Source organism: Budorcas taxicolor, chromosome 10, assembly GCF_023091745.1.
Source record: "Budorcas taxicolor isolate Tak-1 chromosome 10, Takin1.1, whole genome shotgun sequence".
NCBI classification, from domain to species: Eukaryota; Metazoa; Chordata; class Mammalia; order Artiodactyla; family Bovidae; genus Budorcas; species Budorcas taxicolor.
In genome coordinates, this window is record NC_068919.1 from 74,812,414 (window position 1) to 74,833,042 (window position 20,629).

General features: G+C 43.4%; 3 protein-coding genes across 6 annotated transcripts in view; 2 read left to right on the forward strand and 1 right to left on the reverse strand.

Annotated features, from left to right (window-relative positions):
• MTHFD1 (methylenetetrahydrofolate dehydrogenase, cyclohydrolase and formyltetrahydrofolate synthetase 1) overlaps positions 1-10,383 on the forward strand; it is a 61,791-nt gene extending 51,408 nt beyond the window's left edge. For 3 of the 4 annotated variants that reach the window (XR_008200014.1, XR_008200016.1, XR_008200015.1), the window contains 7 exons: positions 787-887; positions 2,076-2,253; positions 4,588-4,695; positions 5,222-5,374; positions 8,769-8,862; positions 8,979-9,025; positions 10,250-10,383. Coding sequence is in view for 1 of the 4 variants with exons in the window: in XM_052647271.1 (XP_052503231.1) it covers positions 787-887; positions 2,076-2,253; positions 4,588-4,695; positions 5,222-5,374; positions 8,769-8,858 (630 nt within the window). In the remaining 3 variants the exon portion in view is untranslated. The remainder of the gene's footprint in view (positions 1-786; positions 888-2,075; positions 2,254-4,587; positions 4,696-5,221; positions 5,375-8,768; positions 8,863-8,978; positions 9,026-10,249) is intronic. The other variant, XM_052647271.1, reaches the window with a different exon arrangement.
• Positions 6,055-20,629, reverse strand: part of ZBTB25 (zinc finger and BTB domain containing 25) — a 44,843-nt gene continuing 30,268 nt past the window's right edge. The window contains exons 4-6 of the transcript XR_008200017.1: positions 20,210-20,305; positions 9,053-9,262; positions 6,055-7,326 (exon numbers count right to left, since the gene is read on the reverse strand). The gene's annotated coding sequence lies outside the window, so the exon portion shown is untranslated. The remainder of the gene's footprint in view (positions 7,327-9,052; positions 9,263-20,209; positions 20,306-20,629) is intronic.
• On the forward strand, positions 18,253-19,539 carry AKAP5 (A-kinase anchoring protein 5). Its single transcript, XM_052647273.1, has one exon. The coding sequence runs from the start codon at positions 18,253-18,255 to the stop codon at positions 19,537-19,539; it is 1,287 nt and encodes a 428-aa protein (XP_052503233.1).

A 20,629-nucleotide genomic window follows, 5' to 3' on the forward strand; every position in this document is an offset into this window, starting at 1 on the left:
TACTTTCCTTTCAATTTCATAGTATTTGGTTCTTAAAGATGATATTTATCTCATTTCTGATACAAGGTTTATTATGGCTGAGTTCATTTAAGCCTTTGCAGCATTCCTGATGACTCCACGTTTTCTGACAGATACCATGCACAGGGCTCCCTGGGGGCTCAGACGGTAAAGAATCTGCCTGCAGTAGGGGAGACGCAGGATGCATGCCTGGGTTGGGAAGATCCCCTGGAGGAGAAAATGGCAACCCACTCCAGTATTCTTGCCTACGAAATCCCTTAGACAGAGGAGCCTGGGGGGCTGTAGTCCATGGGGTCGCAAAAAAGTTGGACACAACTGAGTGACTGACACTTTGACTCTTTTGTGCACCGTATGCTAGGCCCTGTCTTCTGACGGCAGCGTCTGTGCCATCCTGAACAGTCAGTTTGTACCATTGTGCCATACATAGAAGTATGTACAATCTATTTTAAAACAGGTTGTAAATATAACTTATTTAAGGGCATCTGAGTCCCTTCAAACAGCAAATAAGCTCTTAAGATGCGGCGTGGTGAGGCAGATGCACAGGCAGATCTCAGCTTTCAGGGCAGCCAGGCCAGGAGCACAGCTTGCTCCAGGGTCGCAGGTCACTCGGTCACCTGGGGAACGCATCACCGCCCCTGCGCTCTGTCGGCTCGTCCTGACAGCAAGTGGCTGCTGGCGCAAGGAGACGGTTTCTCTTTTAAGAAGAACCTGCAGCTGTTTTAACTTCTGCTCTCTAACCTTCCAGATCTTCCTCTGTTGTTTCTACAGGACCTGGAGCTGGTTGGAAAAGGCTTCAGTAACTTGAAGAAGCAAATTGAAAATGCCAGGATGTTTGGTGTGCCAGTGGTAGTGGCCGTGAATGCCTTCAAGTAAGTATGGGGTGTGAGAGTTGAGGCAGGATTTGACAGAAAACAACAAAATTCTGTAAAGCGATTATCCTTCAATTAAAAAATAAATTAAGAAAAAAAGAGTTGAGGGAGACTGTAGGAAATGGCCAGCAGACATCTCCTGGAGCAGATGTGCAGCCCAGCTCTTAGCTTTGTTCTTTTCTTCAGTTGTTGCTGTCAGTTATCAAGCATTTGCTTTGGGAGCTGTTGACGAGAGCCTGCCATATGACAGGAACTGCGTATGTCACAGGGGACTTGTCACCCTCCCTGCTGAGGGTGCGGAGTCAGATTTGGCTCCTGTGGGTGCCCATCCTCACCAGGTGAAGTGAGTAACACACAGGCCAGAACTTAAATGTTCTTTCTGGTCTCTAAAGGCCTTTTGTGCTAAGATAAGGTCATGGGTCTGCTGCTGCTGCTGCTGCTGCTGCTGCTGCTGCTGCTGCTGCTGCTGCTGCTGCTGCTAAGTCGCTTCAGTCGTGTCCGACTCTGTGCGACCCCATAGATGGCAGCCCACCAGGCTCCCCATCCCTGGGATTCTCCAGGCAAGAACACTGGAGTGGGTTGCCATTTCCTTCTCCAATGCATGAAAGTGAAAAGTGAAAGTGAAGTCTCTCAGTCGTGTCCGACTCTTCGCGACCCCATGGACTGCAGCCCACCAGGCTCCTCCGTCCATGGGATTTTCCAGGCAAGAGTACTGCCTACAGTTCCATTATTTCTCCAGGTCTGGTGGGATAGTGTCTTGACAGTTTGTTAAGCATAGTGACCTGGAAATGTTCCTGTAAGAGAACTTGCATGGGTTGTTTAGTTATTCTCATGCTGGGTTTGATCTTATTCTGATGGTGTAGCCACAGCAAAATAGGAAACAAAAATTTTGAGACGCTAGTATTTATTGATTCCTTATGATGTGCCTGGAATGTTCTGCCTTGCGTGTGTTTGCCATCTAAGCCTCATGACATCCCAATGAAATGCAGTGATTATACCCACATGGACCCTAAGACATTGCAAGTCATGAGCTGGTAAATTGTGGCGTCAGGGTTCAAACCCAAGCAGTGTTACTGTTAGTTTCTGTTTATCAGTGGGTAATGCACATGGATTTTTATGCCAAAAACATGACAAATTCTGTCCTCTCCCCCATCCTCAGTGCTTTAACATGAAGTTCTGCCTTTATAGGACAGATACAGAGGCCGAGCTGGACCTCGTCAGCCACCTCGCCAAAGAACATGGTGCTTTTGACGCCGTGAAGTGCACTCACTGGGCAGAAGGGGGCAAGGGTGCCCTGGCGCTAGCTGAGGCCGTCCAGAGGGCAGCTGCGGCCCCCAGCAGCTTCCAGCTCCTCTACGACCTCAAGGTGGGTTAACTGCTGTATGCAAAAAAAATAAACCAAAAAAAGCACAACGAGGTTTCTGTTTAGGCTTCTGTTTGGAGCCGTGTTTAGCAGCTTCAGCCTGTGGGTTTGCATCTCGTGGAGGTGAGTTACATGACCACAGCCTGGACTCCCAACTCCAGACAGCTTTCTTAACAACGTGCATTGCTGCTTTCTGACCGAGGAGGGCATCCAGACAAGAACACCCCAGGAGGTTGGCTCACGTCCTAACTTTGGAAAAGGCTCACAGTACAGCCCCTTTTTCTGGCAGGAGAAAGGCTTACATAGAGAACCACAGCCTTTAAACCAGGGCACCAGCCATGTTACTGCAAACTGGCACTGGGCTACATCAAGCTCACAAGTGTCGTCTGACTGCTTCCCAGCATAGGGGAAAGCAGTGTGGTTCTGCACACCCTGCCTGGTACGGGGCTGCCTGGGGTTCAGAGAAGCACTCAGGCGCGAAACCAGACCACCCTGGCAGGCTCAGCGTCCTTTCTGTCACTGAGTAAATTAATGATACGTCTGGCATAGGCAGAAGCACTGCTTATTCTGTGGTACAATAAAGTTAGTTCACAAAATGGTTGTTCTTATTATAGGGTTGTACTTTGCTATCACTTCTCTGTCCATGTACTTCAGAAGGCAATTGGACGTTAAGCAGTCTGCCCACAGCAACAACTGCCAGCTTCGTTAGGAGCATGGCATGGACGTTGCAGCTGGTTCTGCTTGTGTTATCTAAGCCGCTTTTTGGCCTGATTTTTAGAAAATAATGATAGACTTTCAAAAATAGCCATAAAAAGGTAGAAGGAAGCAAACCCTATTACTCATGAATTTTAACAGTCTCTTGTTTTCTTTGCCCCTCGCAGATCTGATCTGCTTATATCTTAATTACAGTTAATTAACATTCTGTTGACATGGACATTTTCTTGTTGAGCTTTAGTTTTATAGACTGGTTTGAAAACCTGTTCAACCAACTGTCTTTGGGGGAAATGCCATACAGAGAAATTTGCACACAAATACAGAGCATTTATACACACCCTCTCTAAGCCCGCATCCACGGTGCCTGAGTGAGGAACACCAGTCCTTGGAGGTGAGAAGGAGGCCTGGAAGAAGTAGGATAATGAGGACTTCATAACCCGTTTCTACTTGGAACTTGTATCTGACAGACGGGAAGCTGTTGCATTTTGTTTCATTCAGCGTCTGTTGTAAATCACTCCTCAACGAAAGTACTTTTGCTTCAGAAGTTCTGAATGTACCTTGGCATTTATAGAGCTCCAGTCATAAGAGGCATATGAAAGTAATCTCTATTGGATCTTTATAAAGCCGCAATTGAATGGCTTCACTTTATTCATGTCCATTATACAAAGCCCCCTCGTAAATGATCACAGTTTAGTTCAAAAGGAAATGCTTGTTTTCATAGGTAATTATTCTTTTCAGAAAGCAAAACTCACCCAATGTTAGCCTTAGTTGCTAGGGGACCTGGAGTCACATACTGCCTAATTTAAGTGATTTGCTCACCCAGGTTACCTGTGAGAGTAGCTGTCTTTCCCATTTCCTTTGGGCAGTTTCTCCTTGTGCTGTTTGCTCTTGAATTTTAGTGCCTTGAGCTGGGCTGCAAGAGTATTTCAGAGGCCAGACGCCACTTCTGAAGGCTTTTGCCCTGGAAGAAGCAGCCCTGGGCTTCCTCATTAGACCTGGAGGTCACTGGTTGGACCACTGGCCTCTGTCCGCTACACAAGTGCCATGAAAAACATATCCTTTCCCACCATCCTTGTTGTATGTTGATCGTATAAGTCATTAGATTGTTGTTTAAATATGTGGATGATTTTGTTTTTATAACTATTTCCAAAGTAACAGCAGTTGACAGTCATTTGTGTTAAAGGTAGCATCTATACACACTGGGGGTTCTGTGAATGGGTATCAGTTGTCTTATTTCATAAACAGTATCCCAAGTCTGCTTTGATGGGAGACTGATTATCAGTATTAGAGCATTATTTTTATTTATGAAGAAAGAGTTACTCTTGAGCAGTATTGTTTATGATGTACCTAGTAAAATCTTACACATGTGCACGCACACGCACACGCACACACACACACACACACAGCAACTTGACACCTGGGGGACAGTTTCCACTTATAAAATCTGGGACCTTGTAGTAAAAAAACGTTTCTAATCCAGTAAACCTCGAACTGTTTGCCCATCCTTGTATATGTATAAACACCTGTGGCCGTTTTGGGGACTCTGACCTGGAATACCACTGTAAGTAAAGGTTCATGTCCTCACGGGTGACTAGTCATGCCCTCCCCTCTCTCTCTTATTAGCTCCCAGTCGAGGACAAAATCAGGCTCATTGCACAGAAGATCTATGGAGCTGACGACATCGAATTGCTCCCTGAAGCCCAGCACAAAGCAGAAGTCTACACAAAGCAGGTGGGTGTGTTCTTTCAGCTCTTTTTATACATCAACTCTTGGAGGCAGAATGCCCGCATTCTCCCAGCCCCGCCAGGCACTGCTGTCCTTCTCTGGGCGGCAGCCGTCTTCCCTCTTAAATACTGAGCATGGATTAGGTGGTCCAGTCCCAAGTTCTTTATCTTCCCTGAGGTGGTATGTGAGTGTGGAAAAGTCATGAGGAAACATGAAATGTCTTACTAAAGCACTGAGAGCCTGCCTTGAGTCGAATCTTCACGTCTGCTCCAGACTATCATTTTAATCGGTTATATAAATGAAAGTGAAATATTCATTTGTGGGATATAGTTGTGAGGGCTCCACTCCTTTGCCCAACAAGGATTTTTTTTTTTTAATTTATAATGACTAAGCTGGAGGAGAGTGGTGACGTAGACATAGACATAAAGGGAGTTGGGTGTTTCAGGTAAATTGCAGAAGCACAGTGCCCAGATGTTCTTCGTTGCATTGCCAGCCTTTCACTTCTCCCTCTTCTGTTCCCATCTTTCCCCAGGGCTTTGGGAATCTGCCCATCTGCATGGCCAAGACACACTTGTCCTTGTCTCACAACCCAGAGCTAAAAGGCGTGCCCACTGGCTTCGTCCTGCCCATTCGCGACATCCGCGCCAGCGTCGGGGCCGGCTTTCTGTACCCTCTGGTGGGAACGGTGAGTGAGTGCTGCAAGCAGAGAGGACCGCTTGTTCATCAGTGCTTCTTAAATCGATTACTGCAAACGTTACACAAATGCCTAATTAGCAGAGGAGAAAGCTGGAGTCGGACCCGTTACGATAAATTGTCTTGCTGTGGACCATCTTGGTCTCAGTTCAAGGATGATGCCATGACTGCTTGTACTGAATAATAATTGTTTCCCGGTGGCAGTGTGACCTTGTCTGAATCCCGAATGGGCCTAATCCATAGGCTATGTACAGTACTGTTGTATATAATCACAGCTGACTTTTATTGGGCACCTTTTACAGACTAACTTAGTCCTCCCAATAGCCTGTTTTAGGCTCTGCACCTCCTGGGTCTTACCAACAGGCCTGGAGCTTATGCCTGAAATTCAGGTAATTAACCATTCTTGAGTAAAGAATTTGCCCCTTAAAGTGTAAATGAAGCCTATAGATAAGAAAGATAAGGTGGCTTATTTTTGCTTTTTTTTCTTTTTTTAATTAATTTTTTAATTGAAGGATAATTGCTTTACAGAATTTTGTTTTCTGTCAAACCTCAGCATGAATCAGCCATAGGTATACATATATCCCCTCCCTTTTGAACCTCCCTCCCATCTCCCTCCCCATCCCACCCCTCTTGGTTGATACAGAGCCCCTGTTTGGGTTTCCTGAGCCATATAGCAAATTCCCATTGGCTATCTGTTTTACATATGGTAATGTAAGTTTCCATGTTACTCTTTCCTTACATCTCACCCTCACCTCCCCTCTCCCCATGCCCGTAAGTCTGTTTTCTATGCCTGTTTCTCCACTGCTGCCCTGTAAATAAATTATTCAGTACCATTTTTCTAGATTCCGTATATGTGTGTTAGAATACGGTATTTATCTTTCTCTTTCTGACTTACTTCACTCTGTATAATAGGTTCTAGGTTCATCCACCGCATTAGAACTAACTCAAATGGGTTCCTTTTTATGGCTGATTATTTACGCTTTGAGATGAATTAATTTTCAGATCCTTCCTGTCTTACAGGTTTCATACATGTTTTAGGAGGAAAATTGCTAATTGGGAAGTAGAGGAAAGGTTACGGGCATGATTTGGACTGACTTAGTTAGTTTGGACTCTGGCCCGAAGTCTGCATTGATCCTGTGCCCAGGTTTCCCCCACAGATCTGCCCAGTAGCCTATTTGGTTGGCCAGAAAATTCGTTTGAGATGTACAGAAAAACCCAAATGAACTTTCTGGCCAACCAGTATATCTGCAGCTTTTTCTTACCTGCAATAACAGGATTGAAATAGTGAACTAAGCCAGTACGCAAGTAAAAGAAATCAATACATCTCCTTTTGGAGCTTCTTTCAGTGTAGTCAGAAGGCGGTACGAGGCAGTGTTACAGTCAGAAGTACAGAACGTTAAAGCCAAATCTACTTTCAGCTCTGCTGGCTTGGGCCTCAGGAAAGTTCAGGTGTCTCAGTGGTAAAGAATCTGCCTGCCAAGCAGGAGACACTGGTTGGATCCCTGGATTGGGAAGATCCCCTGGAGAAGGAAATGGCAACCCACTCCAGTATTCTTGCCTGGGAAATTCCATGGGCAAAGGAGCCTGTCAGGCTAGTCCAAGGGATCACAAAGAGTCGGACACAACTGAGCGACTAAACAAGAGGTGTGAGCCCTGCTCCTCGCAGCACTCTGGGCAGCATCACCATGCCACAGTGGTGGCCAGACGGGCCTGCAAGCCAGTGTCCCTCAGCCCCTCCAGAGGCAGGAGGCCTCACCATCACCTCAGTGATCTTGACATTCATCAGTGCTCAGGGTTTGTCGAAATCCCCTTTTAATAAGAACTCTAAACCATTTATCCTGCACCTTGGATATTGTAGAACGTACATTGATTCTGGAGAAATTGTCAGCAGCTGAAGAAGCAGAGCAGTATTGTCACTTTTGACGTGTGCACGCAGAAGGGTGTCTGTAGAGACAAAAGCAAAACTGAAAGTGTCAGGCCTGCAGTTCAGAGAGGAACACAGCCTGCCCAGCTCCACGACAGTCTCATCTAGAACAAACTCACATTAGAAGCCCACTTGGACCAACACATTTCCACACAGAATCTAGATGGCTCGATGATTCCTGTTCTTCCTGCTTTCTAATTGCTGTTGGGGCCTGAATGAGGCTCAGAGGATTTGAGCATTTTATGTACTAATTCACAGGGTGGTGGCTTCTTTTTGGAGGGTTTTTGTTGTTTTTTTTAATCTAAGTTCCTATATGTATCTATATAATCTTATTTAAAAATGTTTTCTGATTATCAATATGACCAGTATCTAAGGGTAAAAAGTCCTACTTGGAAAAGAATAAAAGTAATGAAAATCCGGCTAATTACTGTTTGGTGGAACATCTTCAGAATTTTCTGCCAGCTTGCACATGTGTGTCTACATCAGTGGGCACCTGGCCTTCATCTTTATAATGTCATCTTCAGGCTCCCTTTTTCTTCCTCATCCCCACACTTAGCACTTGCTTCTCTTACAGAATTTGGGACTAAAGACCAACATGAGCTCCATATAGTATGTTCTCAGGAGTGTTGACTGACACTCAGATGTCAGAATCAGGTTTTCTAAAGTATATGTATTTTGTGTTATGGAAGGTGACTCATCCTTTTCTATGACACTTTTATAGTAAAGTTGTAGAAGTTCCATTTAGTCTCGCCTCCTGTCTGGATCTGATTTGAAACTTGTATGTATGTATTCTTTATAATGGATGTTGTTACAGGTTAAAATATACTGAGTTTTCACTGACAAGACTTTAGAAATTTATATCTAAGTAGGTATTTGTCAAAGCCAACTCTTTAGAAGAAACAAGTATAAATAATATCCACAAGCATTGCAAGTTCAGTTTTAGAAAGCCAGATTGGACCAGTAGTAACAGTGATTGTAAAACCATCTAGATTGTGTCCAGCAACATCCTGGCCCAAGTTAAAGGATACTGATTGCTAATCTTTTGTTACTAAAGCAAAAATAATACCAGTATCATTTCAAGACTCATTGAAACAAAATTAAATAGCAGACAAGCCTGCACCTCCTTTTGGTCTTTCAGTGTGAGAACCAAGGGGGTGAATAACTGGGTTAGCCTCCCGGCACCTGCCATTGTGGGACGAAGGTGCAAACACCCCCTCAGCCTCCTGTTGCAGCTGTCTGTGTGGGAGCCCAGAGGGAATACTGGCGAGGGGTTTGCTGGAGGACTCAAGTGTTTTCTCTTGAGATCATAACAGAATCAGTGACTTGGTTTTTAATTTATAACACGAAGAGTGCCACTTTATGGACAACTGTAAAATAATATTGTGTCTTGGGCTTTCTAACTGAAAGGAACATGAAGGAAAAGACCTAGTTTAGCTTGTTTTTAATGCTATTTCACATCTAGATGAGCACCATGCCTGGACTCCCTACTCGGCCCTGTTTCTATGATATTGATTTGGACCCGGAAACTGAGCAGGTGAATGGGCTGTTCTAAACAGGTAAGTTCATCACTGGCAGAAGTTTTGCTTTTTCCTTATGAGGCATATTTATGAATTATCAGGTTCCATCTAAAGCTATGAAAATTCAGATTTCACAACTTAAGATTCCTTTCCAGACATCAGTGAGAGAAGAGGTGGTAGTAGCGAGCACTGGCAGTACACAGTAAGTGAAATATTTATATTTACGTACATTTTTGGAAGAAGAACAGGGTTCATCACAAATTGGCAGCATCAAGGGGAGAGGCACCATCTGATGAATTGTGGAGGGACCCCAGTGAAGGTTAGACCTCTGTGGACCCCCAGGAGACTCTGGGCTTGGAGCTGATGGCACCTTGGAGGGCAGGAGCAGCTGAAGGTCTGTATACTCTGAATGGACGGCAGGCAGGAGTGAGTAAATGTCCTAGAAAGTAGATGAAAGAAGGAAGCAGGAGCAGTCCAGGAATTCTTGGGGTCTTAAATGAAGGGCCCCAAAATACTCCTCACAATGAATGAGCCAGCCCTGGACATACCAGGTGAAACCTCAAAGACACTAAAGATGAAAATCCTAAAAACCCTTCTCCAGAGAAGAAAAAATGGCTGGCCTGTGAAAGAAGTGAGAGTTAGACTGAACCCCTGTCTTCCCAGTAGTAAGAGGCTTTTAGACAGTGGAGGAAAGCCCTCCACACTCACAAGGAAAGGTGACTTTCCACCTGTATTTACACTCCACTAAAACTGTCCAGGTGTTCTCAGACACGCGCAAGCTTGCTGCTCCCACATCTCTTCCTCGGAAGGGATTTAGCAGTTTACTCCAGCAGAATGAGGACCATACCAGGGCAAAGGAAGACCTGGTTTTCAGAAGATCAAATCTTAACCTGGACTGAAATGAAGGGGAGTCCCGAGAAGTGCAAGTGACCCAGAGTTCAAGTCCCACATGGAATAGAAGGAGGGAGGAAAGACTGGAGAGAGCTTAGACAAGGGTGTCAAAAGGGTAATTATGCCAAAGAAAGGCTCTCACAGTGTCTCAGAAAGTCAGGGTCCAGGTGGAAGCCAACCATGGCTGTCATCCAGGCAGCTGTACGGATGGTTGTCACAGAAGCAGAGACACCTGGGCTTGGTGCTGGGGAAGTGCTGTTCTTCAGGAGGCATATGTGACCTTGGAAATGTCATCGTGGCACCTGCTTGGTCTGGACTTACACATCCTTGGTCTGGACTTAGACAGTATTCGCACAGCCATGGTGTAAATCCTATACATGGTTTTCAAGTCTGTGCACAGAAGTGTTGACGGTGAGAAAGGAGGTAACTGTTAACAACTTCAGCAGCGGTAGATGATGGTGTGGCGTGGACAGGAAGAGGAGATATTTCAGTGCTTAGAGAAAACTGTGCGTTTCTTGTCTCTTTGTCTTTCTAGATTGTCTGTCTTCAAGAAGCTGTTTTGAAAGTTTGGCTGGTGTTTATTCAGGCCTCCTGTCAGGAAGTGTGGGGAAATGAAGAGAAGTCAGTCTGCCCCAAAGGTCTTCTGAAATGAGTAGTGGGAGTTTCCCCAGAAGCCTTTCTTCAGTTTTAATTTGCATCATTGTGTATAAATTAACCTGAATCATGTACACGTCTAATTACCTTACAGAATCCATAGAATAAAAGTAAATAATTTTTCAGTCTCTGCGTTCAAATAGAAGTTGTAGCATTAACAGTCTGTGTTGCCTTAGCTCTGCTTTCCCGTGTGATCTGGAAAACCTCTGCCACAACAGAAGAAGCAAGTCCTAGTGTGTACCTTAGGATACGTTGTGTTTAAAGGGGGAATGATGCGTGCGTGCTTGTGTGTTTCTGGGAGGACACGTAATAAGGAGACCTTCTTAGAGGGCTGAGGGAGAAATGGAATTTGGAGAACATGCCTTTTTGTCATGTACATATATATATATGTATATATATATAGTTTTTTTTTTTTAATGCATTCTTGGCCTCATTGCCTTGGTCAATAAGTCAGTCTAGTTTTTTTGGAGCTACTTTTTTTTTTTCTTTGCCACACTGCATGCGTGTGAAACTTCCCCAACCAGTGATTGAACCCATGCCCTCTGCTTTGGAAGCTTGACCAGGGAAGTCCAAAATATTGCTTTTTTTTTTTTTTTTTAACTCTGAGAAAGTATTACTTATATAGGTTTTTATCCTGAACTTCCTTAGAATTCCCATTGCTGTCACAGCTTCGGCACCATTCTTTTATATATATATATTTTATTTATTTATTTATTTGGCTGTGCCAGGTCTTAGATGCAGCATGTGGGATCTAGTTTCCCAACCAGGGATCAAACCTGGGCCCCCTGCATTGGGAGCTCAGAGTCCTAGGCACTGGACCACCAGGGAAGTCCCCAGCACCGTTCATTTTTAAAAGTCCTCAGGAAGGATGGTTATCCAGTATTAACCGTAGGATGGCTCTGTTGACTCAGAGAATGATTATTTAGCTTCTGCCCTGTGCCTGAGCTCCCTAGCCCTCCCTACAGGATGTTTGTTCCCCTCAAATGTTTTCCCTTCTCTTTTTGTTCATCGTCCATCTCGGTTCTTCTGCCATTTTTCCTTCTCTTTCCCCTCTCTCGTCCTGCATTGGGCCCTTCCAGAAGATGTTGCGTCCACACTGGTGCCAGTGCTGCTCAGTTAGCATTGCAGAGCAGCGTTTTTCCTGGTGTCCTTGGTTTTATTATTTTTAATCCCCTAGGTTGTTCATATCAGTGTTGTAATACTGTCAGTTTCACAGTCTAAAGAAATGACAGCAGTGGGCATATGGCAGAGGGGATCAAAGCAAGAGCCCCGGCTCCATCATGCTTTGTACGCTTCCTGGCACATCGCACACACACTGATGTTGTCAGTTCCTGTTCGAAAGCATCTTTGGGGCCGTCTGCACAGAGTTCACTATTTCCAGTGTTTTTTGTTTTTGTTTTTTTATGTCCTATAAAACCTCATCTGGAATGGGACCTGCTGGGAATTCAGCTGGTAAACAGGAGAGTAAAGCAGTGTATTGTCTAAGTGCCCTGAAGATCATCTTTAAAAATTTAGGCTTTCTCATATCACCAAAAGCCATGTGGGTTTTGTTTGTTGTATATGTGTTCTGGCTGTGCTATGCAGCTTGTGCGGTCTTAGTTCCCAGACCAGGGATCAAACTCGTGGCCCCCGCAGCAGAAGACACAGAGTCCTAACCACTGGACTTCCAGGGAAGTCCCAGCCATGTGGGCTTAATCTTTAATATTTCTAGAAATACTGAACCCAACTGGTGGGAAGACAAAGATTATAAACAAAGCCCTAATACATAAATGGGCTTCCCTGGTGGCTCAGCCGTAATGTGGGAGAATTGGGTTCAATCCCTGGGTTGGGAAGATCCCCTGGAGAAGGATTCTGGCCTGGAGAATTCCACTGACTATAGTCCATGAGGTTACAAAGAGTATGACAAGACTGAGTGACTTACTTTGAATACAATAAATAAATAGTTTTTTACCCAGTATTCCAAGCTCAAGAGAAGGCATAAAGAACAAAAAATAACTGCAGGCTATCTGAAGACCTGAACTCAAGACTTACATTAGTGGCTTTGGAATAGTCGGTGTGGCCAGAGAAGGACTAGTGAGCCTAAGGCATCCTTCAAGATCACCGACCTCCCTGTCCCTGCTCTGACCCTGAGTAGTTAATGGCTTCCCTCCCTATATTCGTAATGTTACTGATAAACAGATTGCATCTCCTCAGATCTGCACCTCAGAGGCTTGCTGTGCAGTGAAGATGTATATACATTCTCAATTCAAGGAAGAAAATGTTTATGTGCTGTCAAGTAAAGCAGATTGCAGCCGAATTAGTGTCAAGTTTACGTTGGCTGGGGCAACCCTGGTGGTGCCTGGAAACAGATCAGACCAGCAGAGAGCTGCAGCCATATTCATTTAATGGTGTACCGGGGAAGGGAAGTGGAGGGCTTATTCCCAGGAGGTCTCATAACATGTAAGAATTATGACCAAGGAGTTATAAACCATTTTTGGTAACTGCAGACCCAGGCTGTGGGTGGATAGGGACTAGAATGGGAGAAATGGTATCATCTGTAGAGATCAGATAAATAAGCAAGCGATTTTATTGGCACACTGTATCTGGTGATATTAACAAGATAAGCTGTAGGTAGGGTAATTTCTCATCAGATTGAAGATATATTTAGAGCCTGTTTCTCATTATATAATAAAAAGCTACTAATGGAATAGCAGACAATGATATGGGTAATAGGTTACTAACTGTCACTTAAATGAGTTCAAGGATGACAGGTTTCTTTCATGTATGAGGTACTGGATATATTTTTTGAAACTCTTATTTTGCATTGGGTTCTAGTTACATCCTAAAGAAAAACCACACTACAGTATTTTATGATTCTATACTATGTGTATCTTGGAGATTGGAGATGAGTTATATGTAATATACCTTAAATCTGCCCTTCAAATACAAAATCAATTCACCTCTTACCCCAAACCACTTTTCAGTAATTTTTTTTTAAGAAAAGCAGATGGAATAAGATCTATGTCATTAAGATGACCTTTATTGTTTTAATCTGTTGCTTATTTCATTTCCAATTACTTCCTAATAAGACAGCTATTCTACCCTGTCTTCATATAGATAAGCTCATCTTATTTTTGCTTGAAATTGCTGCAAACTCCCAAATCTGCTAGATTTGAGAAAATTTGTATCTCAATAATAGCATCTCAGTTAGTTATGAATGGCATAGATTTTTTTTGATTTGTTTAAAGTTCAAAACTGACAGCAGGGTCAGTAACCCATCTGAGACATCTTCACATATATTTGCTGAATAAACAAAGATAAATTGAATTTTTAATTATAACTACTATAAATTGGATGCTTATGGATTTTCCTGTTTTACAGCTTTTGTCTCTAAGATCTTGACAGATAAGACTCATCTTTACCTTTGTGTGCTAATAGTTCTTTGCTTAATAAGTCTCAGATAAAGCTATAGAATCTTAACAAAGGTAAAATATATACCTGGAAAAACATTCCCAAATGGGTTACTGAGGTTTACCTATAAAGTATCATGATCCTATAAAAGAAAAGAGATAAGTACAACTACTTTTCAGAAATTCTTCCCTCCATCTTAATGAGTTCTTCATCTGGGTGGTGTGCATGGGAGGGGCCAGAGGAGGAGAGAGGAGCCAAGCATACTGGAGGACCTCAGCTCTGGAGCTCCCAGGAGTGCCCTTGTAGGTCATATTAAACCCAAAGCAAGTCACTCACTGCAACACCTTTCACTGGTGTTAATGTATAGCACACAATTGATTACGTGTACAAATAAATGCTTACGATGCTTTTCACTAAAGTTTAAGAATCTATTAATAAAGACTCAAAATGTGTGAAAATACACAATACTTAAGCTGAATCTACCCTCCAGTCAGGCAGGAGAGTAGATAATGCCAGTACCCTTCCTCTGATCAGGACTGGAGTTGTGAGGAACATGGCTCCAGTTCTCCACCCCCCACTTAACTGAGAGGGAAGGCAATGGCACCCCACTCCAGTATTCTTGCCTGGAAAATCCCATGGGTGGAGGAGCCTGGTGGGCTGCAGTCCATGGGGTCGCTAAGAGTCGGACAGGACTGAGCGACTTCACTTTCACTTTTCACTTTCATGCATTGAAGAAGGCACTGGCAACCCACTCCAGTGTTCTTGCCTGGAGAATCCCAGGGACGGGGGAGCCTGGTGGGGTCGCACAGAGTCGGACACGACTGAAGCGACTTAGCAGCAGCAGCAGCAGGAACATACTGAAGGGAAACGGGTAACTTGTAAGCCACTTAATCTTGGAAATCTATACAAGGTATAAATGATGGGTGGAGCTGGGTGCCTGGGTTCTGAACTCGACGGCACACAGATTGCATCATTTCTACCCGCCTTCTAGACATTTAGGGAGAGAAGAGCCTACTATGTCTTAAGGTTCTGAAACCCTTTGGCCGTGAACCTTGATATCCGAAACTTTCCCAGGAGTGGGTTTGGGTGTAATGAGGTTTTTGTTTTGTTTTTCTCTTTCTCTATCAATTCATATAATGTCGTTTTCTCTCCAAACAAGGTTCACTGCAAAGTTTTGAATCCTACTTTTAAAATGTGCTGTATGCTCTGACTTAAATATTCAGTGGGGGGATTTATAATGGGATGCCTGTCATTTAAAATTGGATTTAACTACTTTGCTCTGAGAAAAAAAGAGGAGGCTTTCGACCCTGGTCCCTTCCCCATCTGCCGGCTCACTCTCGTATGAGGTCGCGCGGCGGGGATTGCCGCCAGGCTGGAAGAGCGACGGTCGGCTTCTCGGCGGCCGGGCGAACTGCTAGATGGAATCTAGATCTGGATCTGCTACCCTCACCACCCGCCGCCCCCAGCCCGGCCCCGCCCCGCGCCCGCCCCCTCCGCGCGCATTGGTGCTGCCGCCTGTCGGTCCCCGCGCTCTGGGGAGGGGGCGCCGCGGGGCTGCGGTCCCTCTGCAGAGGGCTGCTCGCTCCCGGTGCGACCGTGGCTTCCCGCATGCCCCGGCGTCCAGCCCTGCCTCTGCCAGGGACCCCTCGGTAAGTGAGGAGGGCGAGGAGGTTGCGGGGGAGAGGGTGCGGGTAGGTGTCCGGTCCGCTGATAGCCTGTGTGGCAGAGTAGGCGGGAGGCCCCCGCTTGACCACCCAAGGTGGCCGGGGTGAGAATCAGGAAGGTCGTTTGCCCGCAGACACCTCCAGCCAGAGTGACCCTCATCGGCTCTGTCCGCCCGCCTCTTCGTGTTACATCTCCTAGGAGCAGGTGTTGCTGATAGCTTTTTTTCATTCCTTGCCCTTTTGGGGGGAAATACGCTGTGGAGTTCCTGGCCATTATCGTTGTGCAGAGAACTTGAAGCTGGGTTACCTGTTCCACGCCCCAGCATTTTCCGTTTTGAGTACTTTCTCCTGCGCTCTGGCTCCTGCCAAACGCACAATCTAGCCGAAGGAGAGAAGCCTTCCTCCCGGAGGAAGCTTCGCGGTCCGCACCGGGAGATGGGAGAGACTCACTACTTTCCCCAGAGAGCGGCTGCTTTTTGCCTCTGTGCTTCTCTGCTCACGGGAATATGGGGAGCGGTATTTTCTGTGGCAGTAAACTTGCGCTTCTATCAGGAAGTTATAACAGGGACTTTGAGATTGCCGAGGCGATAAAACCATCTGCGCAGGTTAAGGACAAATCATTTGCAGCTTAGTGTTATGCAAAGTTTTAGTGTCGCTGCCCTGCACCTTCCCCGTTTCAGTTAGGTTTTATGTGGATATTTGTTGTATTTCTTCATCTGATATACATTCAAGTGAGCTTCTCAAGCAGTTATCTTTGGGCAATCTAGGATAATTTCAAATGATACATTTCTAAACATGGTCTAATTTCAATATTTCTATTGGGTCTACATCCTCTGGTTAATAAAAACTCCCAGGCGCTGAGAATTCACAAGAAGGGAGGAGATTTAAAGAGCTATAATCAGCTGTGGTTCTTGTGTTATGGAAGCATATGAGGAAGGACATTGTAAAAATGTTCATATTTTAGTTTCGTCATTGTTCTAGGATGACTTTGTCTTTCTGTCAGAGGAATGGAGTATGTAAGACCCAACCTAAGGGGATATTTACTTAGATGATGAACTGATTTTGAGAGTTCCAGTTCCTTCTGTGGCTCATGGAATCAAGGGCTACCCAAATAAACCTTCAACATTGAAGGATTTACATTAAAAAACAAACAAAAACCAGTACAAAGAAAGAGTCCTTTTGCTTATTTTAGGATCCATCTAAAATTCATAGGATTTTTGTTAGGTAACCACCTCACATCTCTGTTCATTGGTACCCTCATACCACTCTGTGGATTGATTTTAAAATATACCTTTATATTTATGTCACTAATTAGTTTGCCAATTGCCTATCTTATCAACTTACTTTTGGCTTTCAAATTAGTTCCAGAGCCAAGATAATAAAATACAAAGAATTTCAAAAGCTTGATTTTAAAATAGCAAGAACTCATTCTGAGTCTTGGTTCAGTTATGAGTCGATGGGTTGGTTACATTATGGTTACATGACCATTAAGCAGTTTTTAAATTTTTTGACTAGTGAGTCTAGTGCAGATTAGCATCTCCAATTCATTTTTCTGATGAAACTCTTAAAGCCCAGTTTCAGAGGACAAGCTTTGAAAACAGGCAATCTTGGGTTGAATCTGAGCTCTGTTATCAACTAGCCGTATAATCTAGAGCAAGTTACTTAACCTATCTAGGCCTCAATTTCTTCATCTGTAGATGGTGATAGCACCACCTCCTCTGTAATGTGGGAGGATTAGAGATGTATATAAAAGTGCTTAGCACTTCCTAATACATAGGAGTTGCTCAATAAATGTCAACTGTTATTATTCACTCTGACCTTCAACTATGTGCTCATTATATAAAATGTTTGAACAGCAGATACTTAGAAAAAAATGTTAAAATTATACAAACAAATTTACAAGTAGAGAATGACAGTATGTTAAATTTCCCACGAGCATGTATGAAAAGTAGCACCTCCTTCATGGTACATACATTTTTAGAACAGAAACCTTATGGTATACTGGAAAGAGCATTAGAGAGTCAAAGTCTTCAGTTCTAACTCTGGTTCTGACTTCATCTAACTGTGAGACCTTCAGCAGGCCAGCTGCCCATGCCGGAGTTCAGTTTTTTCACCTGGCTCAACTTGAATAATCTCAAATAATCTCTAAGATCTTTGCAACTTCAGAACTCTTTATTGCATGTAATAAAAAATTACATTATCTTGCTTATCACCCTACTCTTCATTGTTTTTGTTGTTTTTTGTGGTGATGGTGATTTTTGTTTGTTAACTTGCAATTCAGAGAATTACATAATTCATAGAAACAGCACAACTCCAGAATTGATAAAATAATAACAGATCTGCAGAGTAACTCAAAATGAAGTTTTAACAAAGAAAAGAGAGTAAAATAAATTCAAACTGAAGTCTTCTGGATAGGGCAAAAATAAACCCCAATTTTTATTCTCCAGTCATTTCAGTAAATTAGTTTATGGGAAATATGCCAGGTAGAATCATATGCATTCAACTGAAATAGTCTCTATAGAAAACAATAGACTGATGGTGAAATAAAATATCCCTCTTTTCTCTTATCAGGTTGCTCCTTAAATAAAACAAAAATCTATCCAGTAAAAGGGCTTTCATGAAGAAATTAGCGAAATTACAAGTAATAGAGAATGTAGGCATTTGTGTAACTGGAGAAACCACCTAAAAGGACTATATGGAGTAAGACGAAAGGAATGATTACATCTGGAAGAAATTTTACTCAGTGTGATATTTTTGCCCACTTTTTTGTCATAATAGACGCTAACGAGACGATATAGTTTTCTAGAGAAAGAAAGAGTGTAATGTGAAAATGGAGATCACAGTGTCTGAAATACAAGTAGAAAGCAAGGATGAGACGAGATCAGCAGAAGTTAGACGTCAGGATGAGAGGCAGGAGGAAAAAGCATCGATGCTCTGCTTCAAGAGAAGAAAAAAAGCAGCCAAAGCAATGAAGCCCGAAGCCAGCTCTAAAGCTGCTGATGCAACAAGGAAGTGTCCTCCAGAAGCAGGAGCTTCTGATCAGCCACAGCGCCCTGGCGGGGCCTGGGCCTCAATCAAACGCCTTGTAACACGCAGGAAAAGGTCAGAGTCTTCAAAGCAGCAAAAGCCCTTTGAGACTAAACTGCAATCGGAAATCAATGCTGAGGATGCTAATCCTTCTAAGAAAAAGGCAAAATCCAGACTCAAGATTCCCTGCATAAAATTCTCAAAAGGAGAGAAAAGAAGTAATCACTCCAAAATCATAGAAGATTCAGACCGCAGTGTCCAAGTCCAAGAGGCTGAAAATCTGGTTACAAAAACTCTGACCCAATCAGATGACCAGACAACAAAGAGCAAGTCGCCCCAGGATATAAGGGAAGCTGTCTCACAGAAAGGGGATGATGAGGTCTGTGAATCAAATGTGAACAGCAGCATAACTTCTCCTGGAGAGAAAGTGATTTCAGTAGAACTTGAGTTAGATATGGGTCATTCTGCTATTCAAACAGGAACTCTAATCCTTGAAAAAGATACTGAAATGCTTGAGGAAAAACAAAGCACTCAACCTCAGCAAGTGAGCCCACTGGAAGCTTCGGACACAGAACAGGAGCTCCCAGTGGGTTCTGAGATTCCTCCCTCGCCTGCAGTCCCAGATCAACAAATTCTGGAAGAAGCCAGAAATGGTGTCCTAGAAAGTGGACCAGATTGGAAGGAGCATGGAAGTAGAGAGATTGTTGTTGAGGAGAGTAAGCCAAAAGATACTGAATTGAGCCAGGAATTGGATTTTCAAGAAAATGAGATCACTGCAGAAAAACCCAAACCAGAAGAAAGCAAAAGAATGGAGCCAATTGCTATTATTATCACAGACACTGAAATCAGTGAATTTGATGTTAAGAAATCTAAAAATGTCCCTAAGCCATTCTTAATTTCAATTGAAAATGAGCAAGTAGGGGTTTTTGCTAATGACAGTGGTTTTGAGGGTAGAACTTCGGAACAATATGAAACACTCTTAATAGAAACAGCTTCTTCTCTTGTCAAGAATGCTATCCAGTTGTCTATAGAACAGCTTGTTAATGAAATGGGCTCTGATGATAATACAATAAATAATCGTCTACAGTGACAATTTCTAGATCATGGGAGGGAAAAACAAAAGCTTAACGGTTAATTATTTTACATATTCGTGGCATTTCTTTTTTCAGCAACAAATGAGAGATTTAACATCTGGAATTTAACCCAACACAATTCCAACCTAGAAGTCAAGTGCTGAAGAATTAATCAAGTTATAAAACCCTCCCTACCACTGAAATGCAGCCACTTCTGGATTGGAGGAAGTCGGTACAAATTGCAATGAAAAGTGACATCAGGGGAGTTGCCAAAATGGTTTCTGGAGATTAGAGTGCTTGGGAGAAGATACATTTAATGAGTACTTGCAGTATGCCGTAAGCTCTTTCATGTCCTCTGATGTCACAAAGCCTGGTTTCCTTTGATAGTTCAACACTGTGTATAGGTTAATATTGCATTCTGTTTTCAACAACTTTTTTTTACAGTGTACTTTTATGTTATTTGAAATGATGAATATGGTGAACTATTTTTGTGAATGTGTGATTTATAGAAGTAAGACTACTGCCTAGGACTTACACTCCTAGGCAGTAGCCTTACCTCAAAACAATACTGCAAACCAAAATATATATATATATATATAGTTTGATTAAACATGAGTGGTTTTCTAGTCTTGCTCAAGTTCCTTACAAAAGCCATTCACAAATTACTTCAAACAGGCAAGTAATTACCTTGTGGAAACAGGGAGTGCATTTTCCCTCTCCATCTTTCTTCTACCCCAGATAGACTTGTGTAAATCCACTTGTGCAAGATCACCTGCTGAAAGCCTAAAAAAAGCAACAACAAAAACAAAAAGTGGAATATTATTTTCCATCCAGGAGAAGACAAACTTCCCAAGTAACAAGTGATCACAGGTAACACAGGATTCATCTTGCAAGATTAAATCTCTGGAGACTATATTCATCAATCTCTCCTCGAAGAGGGGAGAGTGGATTCAAAGCCAACCTGGCAGTAAAAGTCCTAGGAAATCACAGTCAATTCAGTTCAGTTCAGTTGCTCAGTCGTGTCCGACTCTTTGCGACCCCATGGACTGCAGCACGCCAGGACTCCCTATCCATCACCAACCCCTGGAACTTATTCAAATTCACGCC